This window comes from Stegodyphus dumicola, chromosome 2 (genome assembly GCF_044657685.1).
Source record: "Stegodyphus dumicola isolate Sdum_Otavi_A_Nest chromosome 2, ASM4465768v1".
Classification (NCBI taxonomy): Eukaryota; Metazoa; Arthropoda; class Arachnida; order Araneae; family Eresidae; genus Stegodyphus; species Stegodyphus dumicola.
In genome coordinates this window covers 157,311,366-157,329,562 of record NC_140769.1, presented here as the reverse complement: position 1 = coordinate 157,329,562, position 18,197 = coordinate 157,311,366, and the positions used below count along the sequence as shown (strand labels likewise).

At 30.5% G+C, this 18,197-nt stretch overlaps 1 protein-coding gene across 1 annotated transcript in view; it reads left to right on the top strand.

Annotated features, from left to right (window-relative positions):
• The window catches only part of LOC118182704 (voltage-dependent calcium channel type A subunit alpha-1-like), a 454,834-nt gene that overhangs the window by 253,553 nt on the left and 183,084 nt on the right, over positions 1-18,197 (top strand). The window contains exons 20-24 of the mRNA XM_085811365.1: positions 841-938; positions 3,129-3,223; positions 4,275-4,351; positions 10,712-10,814; positions 17,935-18,124. Of these exons, the coding sequence (XP_085667491.1) occupies positions 841-938; positions 3,129-3,223; positions 4,275-4,351; positions 10,712-10,814; positions 17,935-18,124 (563 nt within the window). The remainder of the gene's footprint in view (positions 1-840; positions 939-3,128; positions 3,224-4,274; positions 4,352-10,711; positions 10,815-17,934; positions 18,125-18,197) is intronic.

Below are 18,197 nucleotides of genomic sequence, written 5' to 3'. Positions count from 1 at the left end.
ATGGAAATTTTTAGAATTCATACTACTATAATTATTTTCAACAAGACATTATAATTGAAAGGATGTCATTGATAGAAAGGTGGTCCCCAAAATATTTTTCTTTTTATTAATAAATAGAAATATTGATATTAAATTGATTGAAGTATCAGCTGCAGATGAAACTGCTTTTTCTCCCTATATCATGCATGGAATTATTCATTAATTATTGAATAGCTGATAATTTTAATGCTGTAACAAGACATTTATGATGGCTTGTTATTTTCAACAAGGCATTATAACTGAAAAAAATATCTTTAATAAAAACTGGCCCAAAAAATATTTGTCACAGTTTTAATAACATTGATATTAAATTGAGTGAAGAATCAGCTGTAGATGAATTTTTTTTCGTATTAAGTATGATTATTCATTAATTATTGAATAGTTGATCATTTTAAAGTAAAAAGCTGAAATCATTAAAATGTAATTTACAATAAAATGCAGTAATAGGTATATTAAGAAGTTTTGTGATATGTGAAAAATGTTTTATATACTAGTACAGTCTCAATTTTGTTAAGATTGTTTGAAAAATGAAATAAAACTCTTCATTTAAGTGAAAAGAAAAATCAAAATACTCTTGGGTTATGTTAGTCAATCCATCAGGTATCTGCTTTGTATGGATATGCATTATTGTCCATAAGAATAAATGCTGAACTAATTGCTGCAGTGTAGTCTCTCAGTAGAATCAATATATGTGCTTAAAGCAAATGTTAGCAGCAAATGCACATCTTATTTAATTTTAATATGCTCTGTTTATCGTAATGTTTTGTTTCACATTTTATGCATTTTGCTTAACAAAATCAGATACTCTGTTAAATGTATTTTTGGCCATTGCTGTTGATAACTTAGCCAATGCTCAGGAGCTCACTTTAGCACAAGAAGAAGCAGATGCTGAAAAAGAGGTCAGTTTTATAGTTGTGCTAATATAAAATCAAAGTAAGGAAAGTCTTACTTTGGTTTTATAGTTTGTTAGTAACAGAAAGATGTTTTTATATTTAAATTGACTATGAATTCCCATTTTGAGATCGATTCTGCTTTCCCTATAAAAAGAAATAAAGGTATGTTTTCCCTACAAAAGCTTGGTGAAACCTTAATCCTAATAATTATTAAAACATTTGATGATTTGAAAATTTAGTCACTTGATTAGCTTTTTCTTTATATTTTCCTTAATGATATTATGTTTGCTATTATTAAAAGTATCTCTGGCAGTAGCTGATACTTAGCCAGTGGGAACCAGTACTCTATTGATACAGTTATCTATATCAGTTATTAAAAGAATCTTTTTAATTTTATTTAAGAGGGTTTTTTTTTTCCCCACAACTTAAAAAAAAAGTTTTCAAATGTATTTGCATGATTAAAAGTGCAAAGTATGATTATCTTTTGGTTAACTTATTAAATCTTGGAACATAGCCAGATTATGTTTTTAAAGTACTCTAGACTAAATATAAAAATAGACTAAAAAAGAGAAAAATAAAATTAAAAAATATATATTATTTCAGTAAATAATTTTGAAAATGTTGATGTACGAGTTATGAACAGAAATGCTTCATATTGTATTTGGAGAGCTGAAGTAGTTTGGAAGGTAATTGTTAATTTGTCTGAAGCTGAACTATTTTTCTTTCTCTTTGAAAATTTCACTTCAGAATTTTAAAGAGATTCATCAATCATTCATCAAAGATTCATCATCAGTTTTAGAAATAATTCTTTTCTAAGATGACAGATAATTTAATTGGAAAAGGTATAGAAGAATTCAACATTAATTAACATATTAGAGGAAAACAGATTTATTTTAAAAAATTTTTGCAAAGAAATGAGGCACCATGAAGAAAGTGATTGTTTTTATTGAAATTAAATATGCGTAAAACTCATACACTGGAAATAAAATTATTAAATATTTAAAGCCATAGAACCTATCAGTAGCTAGCAATTGCATACCGAGTGTTCAAATCAGTAACTGATTAAACATCCTGGCAGTGATGCATGCTTGTAAATGTTGATGTGAGAGTTGATAAAGATTCAGTAATAAAATAAGTAATCAGAACTCATCAGTGAAGATAATAGTCTCCCACTTATGCTTTTTCCAAAAATGATGTTTTCTGCACCATGCTAAATGGGATTTCTTGTGCACTGAAAAGAACGGGAGCACAAACAGAAAGTTTTCTTTTGAAGTAACCTCTGGTAACCTCTTTTGGAAATAATAACTCTTAAAACTTAGCTTACTATGGCTGCATTAAGATCACAAGAGAATTAAAAACTGTTGAGCTCCTGTTATACCTAGCTGAAATAGACAAATATCACTCTTGGACAAACTTGCAAAAGATTTCTCTCTATGGACACAATATCTTTAAAGTGTTTTCATAAGATGCACATTACATTTAAATCTGTATTCACCTCATTCCATCGTCCAAACACTAGTAATTAGGCATTTTACTCATCTGCTTTTAATTTCACAGAGTATTATAAAAGGAAAAACACTATGGAAGTTATAGAGGAGAGTGAGCAAACAAAATGCGAAAAATGGCATGAGTGCTTCTAATGATCCTTCCCTAGTCTGATCAGTAATTACAGTCAAATGCTGAAATCTAAAATTTGGTTTACCTAACTTGTCCATTTACCTAAACATTCTAGTTTCAAGATCAAACTGCAAACAAGAATACTTTAAAAAGAAGCTCCTATTTTTCAAAAAAGAAAAATGGTATTTTTGTTTGAGACTGTAAGAAATTAAAATTAGAATGAAAAAAAAATTATGTAGTTGCTAAATGTCAGCATCAAATTGAGCAACAGTAATAAATTTCAAATCATGAATAGTATTAAATTTTTACTATTCATTTTGATCATATCACTTATTCAAAATGGGATTAAAATCTAACTGTTTTCCTATTGTCCTGAGTAATCTTGAGAATAAATGGTATCAATCTGAAACAACTTTCACACAGTAGCCCAAATTTTCATTAAACTAAACAGAGATAAACCCTGGCAGATTTACAGAATTAGCATTCTAGTGCCTGTTTTATTGTATAATTGTTTATTAAATTATATTAGTTTCCTATACTTTTACACTTTAGTTTATTTATCTTATTTTTCCCCCTCAGAGAGCCCATCAGGAGAGAGAAAAAGAATTGCTGGGGCTTCAGCCACCTGAAGTCAATATTTGTCCTCCCTCCCCCCAAGTCAATGCTGGCAATGGGTAAATATCACCTTTTTTATACTTTTGAATTTTTTTCCCCAATTGGCTATAGACGTATTGCATGCACAACACAAAACTTTATCTTTCTTTTCATGCCATTTTGAATTTGAAAATAATTACTAAGAAAAGGTTAAAGTTTATAATTACATAGAGAACAAATTGAAAAAGGGGGCCAAAAAACCATAATCTTTGCCTGTAAATTCAAGAATTGTTTCTCAGATTTTTGTAGACATTGCAGATTGGAATGGAGGTATTTTGCTGAAAGATGAATCTGTTTAGTTAGATATTCAATACAATCATCTACTCTGAATATTAAAGAGTAGGATTGTGTATGCATACTTCGATAATTTTTGTTTTGCATTTAATTGCATTTTGCAATTGTATTTTGTTTTAAATCTGAATTTTTGAAAATCCTTCATAATTCAAAAACAAATATATTTTAGTTACAAGGAGGAGGATGTCGATAAGTGAGCTAAAATAACAAATATTATCAACCCTCCTCCCAACAAAAAAGAAAAAATAATATTGTAGTAGTATTATGTGTATTATGCATGCAATTTTTATTTTGTCAAAATTTTACTAAGCCATAACATTGAGTGCCTAATATATAGTGTTCTTGAATTACTGATTGTTCAACAGCTTTGAAAAAATATTGATTTAATGTAACCAGGTGCATCCAATATAAAAAAAAGAGTCATTATGTTATGAGAAATCCAAAAATATTAATTTATAATATTTAAGAGGAAGGTGTATAAACAAAATATCTTAAAATTATAACATTATTATTATAATTTAAGATATGTAACCTGAAAATGTATTTATTTCCAGGAAACTAATAAAAACAGCCTATAAGTACATAAAGAAGATGATTCAAAATATGTTAAAAATTTCAACAATTCCTGTCTCTTAATTTTTATTTATTTATTTATTTATTTTTAAACAGGGATTGAAAAAATATACAAACATTCTTCTAATACATTGATTTTAAATGCTTTCAAGTTGATGTGTATTATATGTGCTTGTTTTGATATGTAATTTTTTTTTCTTCCAGGGCAAAGGATAATATATTAGCTGTAAATTTAGATGATAAAAATGAGAAAAAGAAGCCTGGTGATTTGTCGGATGATGGTAAGTACAGAATATTTTAAAATTTTGTAATAGCTGTATGCTACAAGTTCAGCATACAACTATTTGTACAATGTTAACTTTGCACTGTAATAATAACATTAGTTTATTCATTGCACATTATGTGTGTATCCCAACTTTTTATGCTGCAAGCATACTTAATTCTGTTTTTACACGAATTTGCTTTAGCACAAATTCAAACTGTTTCATTCCTTTTTCACATGTACCATTTTAATTTAATACGAATGAGCCAAGCCAATTTCTAAGTTCCCCCTCTTTAAATTCTAAGGTAAGCAATTTTTATTTGTGACTAGCAATAGACACATGTTCAAATAGATTGAAAAACAGCTAGTGTAGGAGAATGAAGTATCTCCCCACAGTGAGTAGTAAGTCATATGATTACTTATTGCAATATCAATTCAAATTCTAATTTCCAAATACTCTCAAGCCATGTGTATTTAGAATTTGGATTTGAAACCAACATTTTGAAACAAATTTAGTATATAGCTCTATTTCAGAATGAAAGAACCTTTAGTGAAATTCATGTACATATAAATTTATTAATTTTGCTGAAAGTTGTAAATTTAACAAATTTTTCATATCTTTTTTTATTAATAATAATTGAAATACTTTTGTTAGTCCTTACACATAATGTTACATAATTAACTTACTATCAAAATGAAATGGAAAGCAATTTCTTTGAAATTGTTTCAAATTTTACGTTCAACTGAACAAGATGCTATGTTTATAGGAAAACATGTTCATGTACATAAAGCTACTGCAAGAACTATGATAAAAAATGTAACTGTAGTTAAGTAGTTGTTATGTTCAGGAACAAATGTTAATGTTAATTCATTATCATATAAAAGAGATATTTTGAAGGAGAAAATGGAAAAAGTTCTGCTAATGTGGATGAAAGATAAGTTGCAAGAAAAAGTACCAGTGGATGGAAATACCATCTAGTAAGTAGCACTAAGAATTTATAGGCAGATTAAAAAACAGAAGCTAAACACTTCATATCAAGTCTGAATTTTCTGCAAGTATAGGCTGGTAACAGGATTTCTTAAAAGGCATACTGTTCTTAATATAAAAATTAAAGGTGAAACTGCATCTTCAGGTGAATTGGCTGCCAAAGTATTCCTGTAGGAATTTACTAAAATTATTGATGAAGAATACATTCCTGATCAAGTGTAGAATGCAGATGAAAGTGGTCTTTTATGGGAATAAATACCAAGCAGAATGTATGTAGCCAAATTGCAGAAAACCGCTGGTGGTTTTAAAGCAGTTAAGATCATGTAGCCTTATTATTTTGCTCCAGGGCAAGAGATTATATGTTGAAACCACTGCTAATAAGTAAAACTGTAAACCCAAGTTCAGTGAAAGGTATAAATATTAATAAATGCCTGATCACTGGATGGTAAATAAGAATGCTATCTTCACGGAATGGTTCAACAAATGATTCTTCCCAGAAGTCAGATGCGGTACGAATGTGAAAGGTCTCGAATTTGAAGTTTAAATTCTTGATAATGCACCTAGACATTCTGTCTTGAGATACCCAAGCGTGTAGGGTTCTTATTTGTGTAGAAGCTTATATCAGTATCCTTCAGGCCCTACTAGATTGATAAATGAGTTATTGCTGTAGGTTGAATGAAAATTACAATGTCCTGTGAAGGTTAAAATAACTATTTTTATTAACTCCCTAAACTTAACCTTAGACATCACTTACTCTTATAAAACAAACCTCTGTTACTTGTGGGAGTTTACAATGACATACTAAAAATTCAGATTTAAGTAATTTAGTTGGATACTACACAAAATGGTCTGCTTAAGCTGGCTCAGTTATTTTAATGGTGCATTTTTAATGTTGGCTAGCAAAATGGCTAAAGCTGAAATAATTCTTGGCAAAGCTGGCAATAGAATGTAAATTGCAAACAAGGCTGCCTAAAGCTCTAGCACTAAAACATTCAAACCCTTGGCTTAAATAATTATACAACTAATTTGCAATATGGTGATTACCATGGGAAGAAGTTGAAGATTTCAAATCATAATAACATAAAACACATAAATCATAATAACATAATTAACTTAAAATTTACAAGTTTTATTTCTGCATTTAATACTACATCTTTGTTACAACTGCTATATCAGTGTTATAATTGCAGCATTTAAAACATGCTACTTAAAACAAACATTCCAATACATTTTGGGCAAATTAAATGATAAAACACTAATAGTCACTAATGTGTGGAAGAAATGAACTACAGGTTGTATCAATCAAGTTGGATTAGCATTAATAAAATTCAAACCAGCAACTTTGAATGCATGTTGAAAAGCAGTTTGGCCACAATGTGTAAAAAGCAAAGACCTCATCATCCTAATATGACTAAATTTCCCTGTGTCATTACAGTGGCACACACAACTGATGGAGGAGGCTTCAATGATGTATCATTTGAAGATATTGATATACTGTTATTTGACAAAGCCCTAAGCAAGGATGAAATATCAGAAATTGCCTATGAGTTTCCTAACTCCACAAAACATAGTGATTAGGAAGAAAATGATCCAATTTTAAATGCAGTTTTAATAAAAGAATGTATGAAACTGGCTAGAAAATTGGCTGATCATTTTGTCAAACATGACTCTAATACGGGACATGCTGCAAAGTTTCAATGTGAACTGAAATTGTTGACAGCCTTTTACAGATAATTATATAATTGCCTAACTGAAATGTGAACACAAGGATTAATAATTGAATTTTTTCATAAAACAGTGAAACATCATCACCAAGAAAGACTCGTGCTGATTTTGCTCAGGTCATCACAGAAGGAATTTCATTAGTAGAGGAAGGAAGCGATGTTCAGAGTATTTCTAGTGATGACAGTGATATTCCAATCATATGCAAGCATATACATCACTTTTTTGGGGGTTCATGAGTTATTTTCAATTTAAATGCATATTTACTTTCTTGAATATTGCTGAAATAGAATAAATAATAAGCTCAAAATGAATATTTTCAGAAAGCTTTTTTAAAATTATTTGATTTTTAAGATGAGTAACCAATCTTCTTTTCTTTTCCCCCCATAGATATGTTGCCTTTTTTTACATGAATGTTTTTACTTGTATTTTTCAGGAATATATCTAAAAAACAGAATTAGGTTTACTTGAACTATCTGATGTTTGTTTTATAGTATAAAATATGATGATATTCTTTCTTAATGAACACCAAAGAACTGTAAGGAATCAAAGTATAGAATTTAAATGCACTTAAGCTAAATATTAAATTGCTATCTGCTATATGAAAAAATTACATATTTTTATTCCTTTATAAAGTGAAATTTAAAATTATGACATATTTGGTATGATAAGCATTAAACTATGAACATAATAAGCATCGTTTCTTGATAAAATAAAGCATCAAAATTAAATCGTACGCAGAAAATCTTCTAATTGCAAAATTTCATGGAAATATTTTTAATGCTATAAAGTAAGTTTATAATAAGAAAGGAAGATCACCATAAGTGTGATTTATTGTTACATTTTTTGCCCGTATCATGTTTGTGCTTTATCTTGTAAGGTATATTTTAATTTTATAACAGTTATTTGTACTTTCCTTATCGTTCCTTGTTTCAACTTACAACTCCCTACCAGAATGAGTTTTTAAAATTGTATTGAATGCCAATGAGTAAGAAGTAGTATTTAAGGAAGGTTTAACATGCTTCGAGGTAGAGAGCTAGGAATCCTGAGTAGCATGTGTTTGCCTTCAGGCTAAGTCTCTAGAAGCTGTTATGCTTGGCCGTATATTACGTGCCTTTTGATATTTGCTGGCTCGTTTAAATTAAGGGCCAACTATGTTAGATTTGTGTTAGCTTCAGCTACGTCTCTTGCTTAGTTATAGTTCTTATTTCTTATTTTGATTTCAAGCCAGAGTGGAGGCTTTGTTTAAAGTCTGAATAAAGGGGCCGACTGTTCACCTTATTTTGAGTGAAATAAAGGGTAGTTAATTCTTGATTTTACGATTTCTGTTATTTGAATTAAGCGATAAGTATCTTAACATTTCACTAGGTTCATCGACATTTACTTTAGTAGAATAAGAGGGAGGAACTCTACTGTCTCCTTTGTTTGATTTTGTATAGGATTGCAGCATTATTTATGTCTCTCTCTCTATTCAGTACTATACTCATTCATTACTGAATGAAGTCATGAGATTGCTATTTCAACATATGGGATTTTTTTAAAGGTCTTTTTATGTTAAAGCCATAACATACTCTTTTTGCTGCCATATTGATACATTGTAATTTATTTCTTTCACCATGTCTTTGGCTTAATAATAGATGAAACAGAATGTTCAAGAACAACAACAAGGAATATTCTTTAATTGCATAAATTAATGCTTCCAAAACCCATTATAAGGAAAGAACAAACCTACATTATAATCAAGGAATTTTCTCTTTCATCAATAAATGCTCCGAAAACCCATTCATTATAAGGAAAACCCATAACCTACATTATTATTATTATTGTTGTTATAATTTTGTTCATTAGTTTTCATCAGTTCCCAATTTTGTTGCATCCATACATTTTAGTGTTAGTATAACTAGGAATTATCACATTACTTTCATACTATGTAGTTATTCCAATCATTTCTTGTTTGCAATTAATTTCAAACAAGCTTTTGTTCTCAAATCTTAATAGACTTTCCTTTTGTTGCTGCCATACAATTCATAAATAAATTAATCATACAGCAGTAATGAAAGGCATGATTGATCCAACAAAACTGTGCATTTGAGCACTTTTTCTTCCCACACAGCTGTATAGCCATTTCTGCTTTGAGTTACATTTTAATTTCATGGAGTGATTATTCTAATAAGGTTTTTCTGTGTGAAGAGCATCTCTTTATTGAAGAAATAGGATAGCTGCTTTTCATCTCTTCACAGATGCTAAATCCTAAAACCCCACTGCAATAAAAAAAATGTGGGAAAGAAATAAGTTATATTGATTGAACATTTATATTGAAAAGCAAGTGGTAGTCATAAAGACAATTATCACCATGAAGAATACAAACTCAAATTAGGAATATCTGGCACCACAGAAATATACCCAAAACACAGAAATCAGCAAGTGTTCTGGTTCTGGTTAACAGAGAAGTGCTCCCCCATTCCCCCTAAGCTATTATTTTTAACCATTTTTTTTTTAATGACAGTATGGCACTTCTAAAGTTCTATCGTCTTAACTGTTTGCTTTGCTGGTACTAAGAGACAGCATAGACAGTCCAATCCAATCTTTCCTAATGCTTTTAAAATTCCATTAACTTTTGAATTTTGTTAATATTTTTACTGACAAATCACGCTACTTTCTTGTTTTGCCTTACTATGGAGTATAAATACGAACATTATACTTACTGTTTTCCAGTCTTGCATATTTCTCTGCTTCTGATGAAGAGGGACCTGAACCTCTTTGCCGTCGAAATCGATTGAGATCTTGACTTTAATCTACACCAAACTCAAACTTCTTGTTGTGATATTAATTTTTACAGAAATAATAAAATTTTAATTTGGATTTAATTTTTCAATTTCTTTTCAATAGTTCATTTATTAGCATCTTATATAAGATGTATTTTCCTTTCTTAACAAAGGTAAAATATTCTCCTTGTCCTGAAAAATAAATTTAGAAAGTTATTGATGAAAGGTTAAAAAATTACATATTCATGATTTTAATGGTTACAGTCAATATATAATTACCTAAAATTTTGTATTATAAGATTATGTATATTATGATCTAGATCAGGGGTTCTTAAACTTTTTTCAGTCGCGACTCCCTTTTATCACTGAGATTTTTTTGCAACCCCCAGGACCCCATAATATTTACAAAAATTTTGTGGGCACAAGCATTAACCATAAGTATTGCACAAATCTGACACACGCGTGAGTGAAACTGTCAATTTTTTCACAATTGTACTGTAATGGACTATTGCAGTTTTAGGTCATTAACTTTAATTTCTAATTCTAAGGCATAGAACAATTTGAAAATTTTAAATAAGTAACAGTCGAAATGACAGCGTCACATGCAAAGTAAGGAAAATGAACGTTTATTTTATAAAAAGAATGCGTCGAAACGTTTCCGTTTTTTTCTTTGTCTGTATTGTCTTATCTTTATCTATTTTCAGATACATTGTGTAAAAATATTTGGTAATTGTAAAATTATTATAATAAGTTTAAGAAATATCAAAACTACTAAAATTTTTGACGACCCCCTGCAGGTACTGTGACCTTCTTGGAGGTCACAACCCACAGTTTAAGAAACCCTGATGTAGATTATACTACAATTTATTCTATGTTTTGTTATAATTTGGATTGATTTCAATAGATGAAGAAGGAGCTCAAGATTTGGATGCCAGAGATGATGATATTACTGGTCCTAGACCAATGCTTCCATACTCCTCTATGTTTATTTTTTCTTCAAATAATCCGTGAGTGAAAACTCTATTATTAAAGCTTTAGTTATTAATATTTTATTTTGCCTGCTAAAAATGTTAATTTTAAATAATAATTTAGATGTAAATGCCATAATTAAATATATCTTATGCTCAACTAACTTATATGATGACTTTAATTGTGCCTTTTTACAATACTGAAAAATTCAAATCTTATGTTGAATCAACATGCAGTATAGTGTATTTGGAAGTGAACTGTTGGTACCTAATGAACATTCTCAAATTCTTAAAGTGCATTCTAAATTATACAGCAGCACAGATTTTCAGAATCTTAAAAAAAAAAAAAAAAAAGAAAAGAAAAAAAAAAAAAAAAAAGAAAGAAAGAATAAGAATAATCAACAAGTTTTATTTGAACACCCTTCTTTCAAAAATTATTCTGAAAACTGATCTCAATTCATTTTGCTATTTCAGTAACTTCCACATGTTTCACAGTATGCTATAGTATGCAAGTATGTTCTTTTCATAGTTTTAAGATATTAATTTTTTATTAATGGGCCATAAAATTTGATTAATTGCAGTTGTAGACTATTATATGAATCTAATGACAGTGCATTGAGGTATGCATTCTCTGGACAATCTGTATTTTGTCTCAGGTATTGGTGGAAAAAAAAATTACAGTTTTATAGTTATTAAAACAAATTACTTATTACTGATGAAATGTATGGCAGTTTTTATTCATTTGTGAACACTGAATAATAAGAATAATAATTCTACTATTGGATAATACCAAAGAAAAAAGTGGCCACTTTTATAGATTGATCAGATATTGCATGGGTAATAATTATGTATAATTAATTATTGGTTTTTAACGGAAGTTTCCCATCACTGCAAATATTGTCTGCCCAAACAGTTCACATTAGCATGTTTAATCATATTTTGTCAAACAATTTTTGCCGTTTGAAAGAAAGAGACTTGCTTTAGAACACTGGGTTGTGAAATTGGTAAAAACATATTGTTATCATTAAGTACAAGGTATCTGAAATGGAACTATCATGCTACCAGATTAAAACCATCATTCACTTCTAGTTCTGTTACCCAAAGTCAGCTACAGAATGTCACCAAATCATGTGTACAGTTTTAGGTACAAATGTTGTATCATATGATACTGTGCAGGTTTGGTACCAAAGTTCAAAAACAAGGACTATGACATTCAAGAAACAGAGTGCTCTGGCCGGCTTACTGATATTGATGTGGCCCGCCTGAGAACTTGTGGAAGAAGACCACACATGTCTGCATTCACTGGGTTGTCTCTTTATATGAACTTATATATGTTTTTTTGTCCCACACACCATATAGCCCCAACATTGCTCCTTTTCTCACACCTGCAGCTACATATTGTTGATGTTATCTTCCATTCTGCACAGTATGTCTGAAAGGAGGTTGATCTGTTTTTGGTTTCATGTTCACCAAGTTTCTGGGCTGAAGGCTTCCAAAAATACCAAAACGTCGGCAGAAAATCATAGATTTGGGTGATGACTACTACCTGCACTAAGAATACTGCTTTCATGTTTTTTTTCTAACTTTATTAAGAACGATTTTGACGGAAAACTTTCTTTACAACCAGATATATAAATATGATTAAAAAATTAGAAGAGACTTGTGTCCACATACCATACAAAAACAAAATTTCTTTAAAAAATTATTCCACAAAAGTAATTTTCAAACCATACCAGTCAGATGAGTATCTTGATGAGTGTATTTATTGCAGTAAAGGAAATTTTAAGTAATCGTTGAGCCATTTAACCAACTTTTCTTTATTTATGGGATTTTTTTCATGTTGAATAAAATATAATTGAGGTATAAAAGAAATAAATCATATTGACTAAAATATGCCATAATCTTATTATTTGTTAAAAACAAGGGATTCTCATTAGTTAAAAGAGGAAAGTATCTCCATGTATCAAATGAAAAGTTTGTATTGTAAAAAGGTGCAGTTTGTTTTTTCCCTCCAGTTTCATTAAGTTATAAATATAATCAAGTTGTAATTAATGACTTTTGCAATTTGAAAACTGGTAATGTGAAATGTATTTATTCATAATCTCATTTAGCAGTGGTCCACACTAACAGAATTAAGTATTAGCTGTTTGGTGATTTGGTAGGTATTGGACTTTTTAAGTGATATGTTTTTGATCAGAAGAGTAAAATCATGTGTACAGTTTTAGGTACAAATGTTGTATCATATGATACTGTGCAGGTTTGGTACCAAAGTTCAAAAACAAGGACTATGACATTCAAGAAACAGAGTGCTCTGGCCGGCCTACTGATATTGATGTGGCCCGCCTGAGAACTTGTGGAAGAAGACCACACATGTCTCCATTCACTGGGTTGTCTTTATAAGAACTTGTATATGTTTTTTTGCCCCACACACCATATAGCCCCAACATTGCTCCTTTTCTCACACCTGCAGCTACATATTGTTGATGTTATCTTCCATTCTGCACGGTATGTCTGAAAGGAGGTTGATCTGTTTTTGGTTTCATGTTCACCAAGTTTCTGGGCCAAAGGCTTCCAAAAACTACCAAAACGTCGGCAGAAAATCATAGATTTGGGTGATGATTACTACCTGCACTAAGGATACTGCTTTCATGTTTTTTTCTAACTTTATTAAGAACAATTTTGACAGAAAACTTTCTTTACAACGGGATATATAAATATGATTAAAAAAATTAGAAGAGACTTGTGTCCACATACCATACAAAAACAAAATTTCTTTAAAAAATTATTTCACAAAAGTAATTTCCAAACCATACCAGTCAGATGAGTGTCTTGATGAGTGTATTTATTGCAGTAAAGGAAATTTTAAGTAATCGTTGAGCCGTTTAACCAACTTTTCTTTATTTTTGGGATTTTTTTTTCATGTTGAATAAAATATAATTGAGATATAAAAAAAATAAATCATATTGACTAAAATATGCCATAATCTTATTATTTGTTAAAAACAAGGGATTCTCATTAGTTAAAAGAGGAAAGTATCTCCATGTATCAAATGAAAAGTTTGTATTGTAAAAAGGTGCAGTTTGTTTTTTCCCTCCAGTTTCATTAAGTTATAAATATAATCAAGTTGTAATTAATGACTTTTGCAATTTGAAAACTGGTAATGTGAAATGTATTTATTCATAATCTCATTTAGCAGTGGCCCACACTAACAGAATTAAGTATTAGCTGTTGGTGATTTGGTAGGTATTTGACTTTTTAACTGATATGTTTTTGATCAGAAGAGTAAAATTCTAATTGAATTCAGCATGCAACAGAATTTTATGCAAAACTGGTAACTATGTAAGACAAATGAGGTATATACTAATTCAGAAGTCAAACAACAAAAATCAGCGTTATATTTACAAAATTTTCACAGGACTAGTTTCGATGGTTTTACCGAACCACCATCCTCAGCTGCAAAACCGCAAATGAACAAGATAGGAAATAATGATTAGATAAGATAAGAAAGCCTGGACAAGAATAAGCAAGTGGCGCCATCTGTTGGTGAAACCAGAACTAAAACATAATTTCTTTAAAGGCCGAAGGCAAATTTGGATTGGAATTAGGATCGTTAACTAGAACAGAAAGATTTTTATGAATGTGAAATGCCTCTGGAAAATCCAGTTCTCCAATGGAAGATGTTTTTTGAATAATTTTGGCAGCAGAAAAATTGAAAGTGTGGTTTTCGGACCAACAATGTTGAGCAACAGAAGACTTCTGTGTTTCCTTTTTTCTGACATATGCCTCATGTTCCTTGACTTGAAATTTTAAGGCTCTCTTAGTTTGGCCAATGTAAATTAAACCACACTGGCAAGGAATCCTATAAATACCCCAGGAATTCATATCTGGAATGGGGTCCTTGAGTATGGAACTCAGAATTTTATTGATGGGAGAATGAACAACCCGAAAGTTAAATTTCTGCAAAATATGTGCAACTTTATAGCTAATTGATGGAAAGAAAGGAATGACAACAGAATTTTTATAATCTCCTAAAACAAGAGTGTGCCTTTTAGTGTGTTGAGATGAGAATTTTTTAACTGCTTGATAACGTTGGGTGAAAAGCCCCTGTCAATAGCTATTGCTTTTAAATAATTTAGTTCTTCATCAAGGGCTAGTTTGGAGGAGCAAACTTGAAGAGCACGGAAAACATAGGAATAAAATGAAGCTAACTTTTGTTTAGTCGGATGACATGATTTAAAGTGTGGTGGAAGGCAAACCGATGAAGGTTTACGGTAAACCGTAGTACTGAAGTTGGATGTGTTACGTGTGACCAGAATGTCGAGAAACGGAAGAGAATTGCAAGTCTGAAGTTCAAAAGTGAACCGAATAGCAGGATCAATAGAATTCATTGTCGAAAGAACTTTATTTAAATCATCTTTATTACCTTCAAACAGAGTAAAAGTATCGTCTACGTAGCGGAACCATGCCGGGAATTTTGAAGTTTCAAACAATTTTGATTCATAATAATGCATGTAGATATCAGCCAGGATGGGACTGAGGGGGCTTCCCATGGCTAATCCTTCAGTTTGCTTGTAATATTTATTTTGGAAAACAAACTGTGTTTGTTTCAAACAGAGTTGAGTGAGAGAAATTAGCTCATCAATTTCGATGCAAGAGAAATGAAATTCACGAAGTCTGGTTTCTAGACATCTTAATGCACCTTCCACTGGGACATTGGTGAATAATGATTTTACATCAAAAGAAACCATGAGTAAATTACTAGGAGACATGTTTTTAACCTTTTTTACAAACTCTATTGAATTTTTTATCGTGTAAGTGTTATTGTCTAATAGAGTTGAAAATCTAGAATCTAAATATTTAGCTAATGGATATGAGGCAGTACCTAAATTTGATACAATAGGGCGGAAAGGAATACCACTTTTATGAATTTTGGGAAGAGCATATAATCTGGCACAATTCGCAACAGATAGGATAAGTGAATGTTTTAAGTTGCCTGAAATGATTTGCGAACATTTGATTGCAGTTTTTATTTTTGACAAGTCCGAAGGTGTAGGATCTTTAGGGATCGGATTATATGGTCCTTCGTTTAAGAGTTTAGTGACACCATCGATGTAAGTGTTCCTATCCATGACGACTATCTGGCCACCTTTGTCGGCCTTTGACATAATAATATCCGGGTTAGAATGAATTTCACGCAATGTAGCTCTTTCTCTCACAGTTAGATTTGGTTTCAAAGGTTTATTATTGAATTTCACATTATGAGCGATAAGATGCCTAATCATTTCTTTCTGTGAATCTGAAACTTTACTGAACTTGAAAGCTTTTTCGATAGGAGCCAAAATCTTTGGAATCGAGGGTTTACAGGTTTGTGAGAAGTTAAAATTATATTTTAGAATTCTCTCTTGTTCTTCTGAAAGACTAACATTAGAAATATTAACTATTGGTTTGATGTTTACAATGGGAAGATTTTTTTCAACTACTTGAACTGGAAGATTGTAAAAGAAGTTTTTCGAATTTAACTGCAAGGGTGTTTTTATGACGATTAACTGCATTCTCCATTCTAGACCAAGACTTTTGTTCAAGGGCAGTGAAATTTGGATATGATTTAGCGATTTCCAGATGAAGCTTATAGAGTTTTCAATTTTGGACAATTGTTGACGTGTATCCCTTATGACGGATCGAAGTAAGGCAAGCTTGCAATTTAACAGAATTCTTGAAACGCGACTCAAAGGTTTTTGATTAGATTTGATTTGAATAAAATTGGGAATCAATTTTTTACATTTACATTTAAGTAAAAAGTAAAGATGATTGAGGAATTTTTGCCGTTTCAGGCGTAATTTAGTGAAACGATTAACGGATGAAGGCATGATAAACAATACAGAAAATCAAACTAAATTAACTAAACAATAATAAAGCACACACAAAACAGCAGAAAATCCCTCACTGAAATTAATAGAAAACAAAACGTTTGTAAGCAAAATGCATTAAATCAGACAAGCAAAGCACAATATCCGAATGTACAAAATATAAACTTAACTTGAAAATTGCAAAAAAGTACTTACCGAAACTCATGCAATCACAAAATGGCGGCCACACCACGTGCAAAAAAGAAATCAAAAAATAAGCCTGTTTGGGGCTTCTATAATTAAGACACAATAACACGCCGAATAAATACTAATTTAGAAGTCAAACAACAAAAATCAGCGTTATATTTACAAAATTTTCACAGGACTAGTTTCGATGGTATTATTCTTCCATCAATAAAATTCCGAGTTCCATACTCAAGGACCCCATTCCGGATATGAATTCCTGGGGTATTTATAGGATTCTTTGCCAGTGTGGTTTAATTTACATTGGCCAAACTAAGAGAGCCTTAAAATTTCGAGTCAAGGAACATGAGGCATATGTCAGAAAAAAGGAAACACAGAAGTCTTCTGTTGCTCAACATTGTTGGTCCGAAAACCACACTTTCAATTTTTCTGCTGCCAAAATTATTCAAAAAACATCTTCCATTGGAGAACTGGATTTTCCAGAGGCATTTCACATTCATAAAAATCTTTCTGTTCTAGTTAACGATCCTAATTCCAATCCAAATTTGCCTTCGGCCTTTAAAGAAATTATGTTTTAGTTCTGGTTTCACCAACAGATCACGCCACTTGCTTATTCTTGTCCAGGCTTTCTTATCTTATCTAATCATTATTTCCTATCTTGTTCATTTGCGGTTTTGCAGCTGAGGATGGTGGTTCGGTAAAACCATCGAAAGTAGTCCTGTGAAAATTTTGTAAATATAACGCTGATTTTTGTTGTTTGACTTCTGAATTAGTATTTATTCGGCGTGTTATTGTGTCTTAATTAAATGAGGTATATGTTTATATGGATAATTAAAGGATACATGCAGTGAACTTAACAGATTAGTTTCAAATACTTTTTGAGATATGTCTTTAGATTGTCATGAAGAAATGTATTTAAAGTTGACTAAAATGCAAATAAATTTGTAATGTTATTTATTTTTCATATGCAGTGTATTTTTAAAATAACATGCATTTTTAAAGTGCAATATGTATTTATATATGGCATGTAGAGTTATGTTCTTCCAAAATATATTTATTGTTATGTATGTTTTTTTTTTTTTATTATTTATTTTTTATTTTTTATTTAGCATCCGTTGTGCTGCACATTATGTTGTGAATATGCGATATTTCGACCTTTTCATTATGATCATCATTTCATTAAGTAGTATGTCATTAGCAGCAGAAGATCCCGTTGTTGAGGATTCAGAAAGTAATAGGATATTGAATTACTTTGATTATGCTTTCACAGGTGTGTTTACAGTTGAAATGATTTTAAAGGTGAGTATTTTATTAATGATTGTAATAAAATGTGTTAATTTATAAATCCTGATCAAGTGTCACATAACTAGAT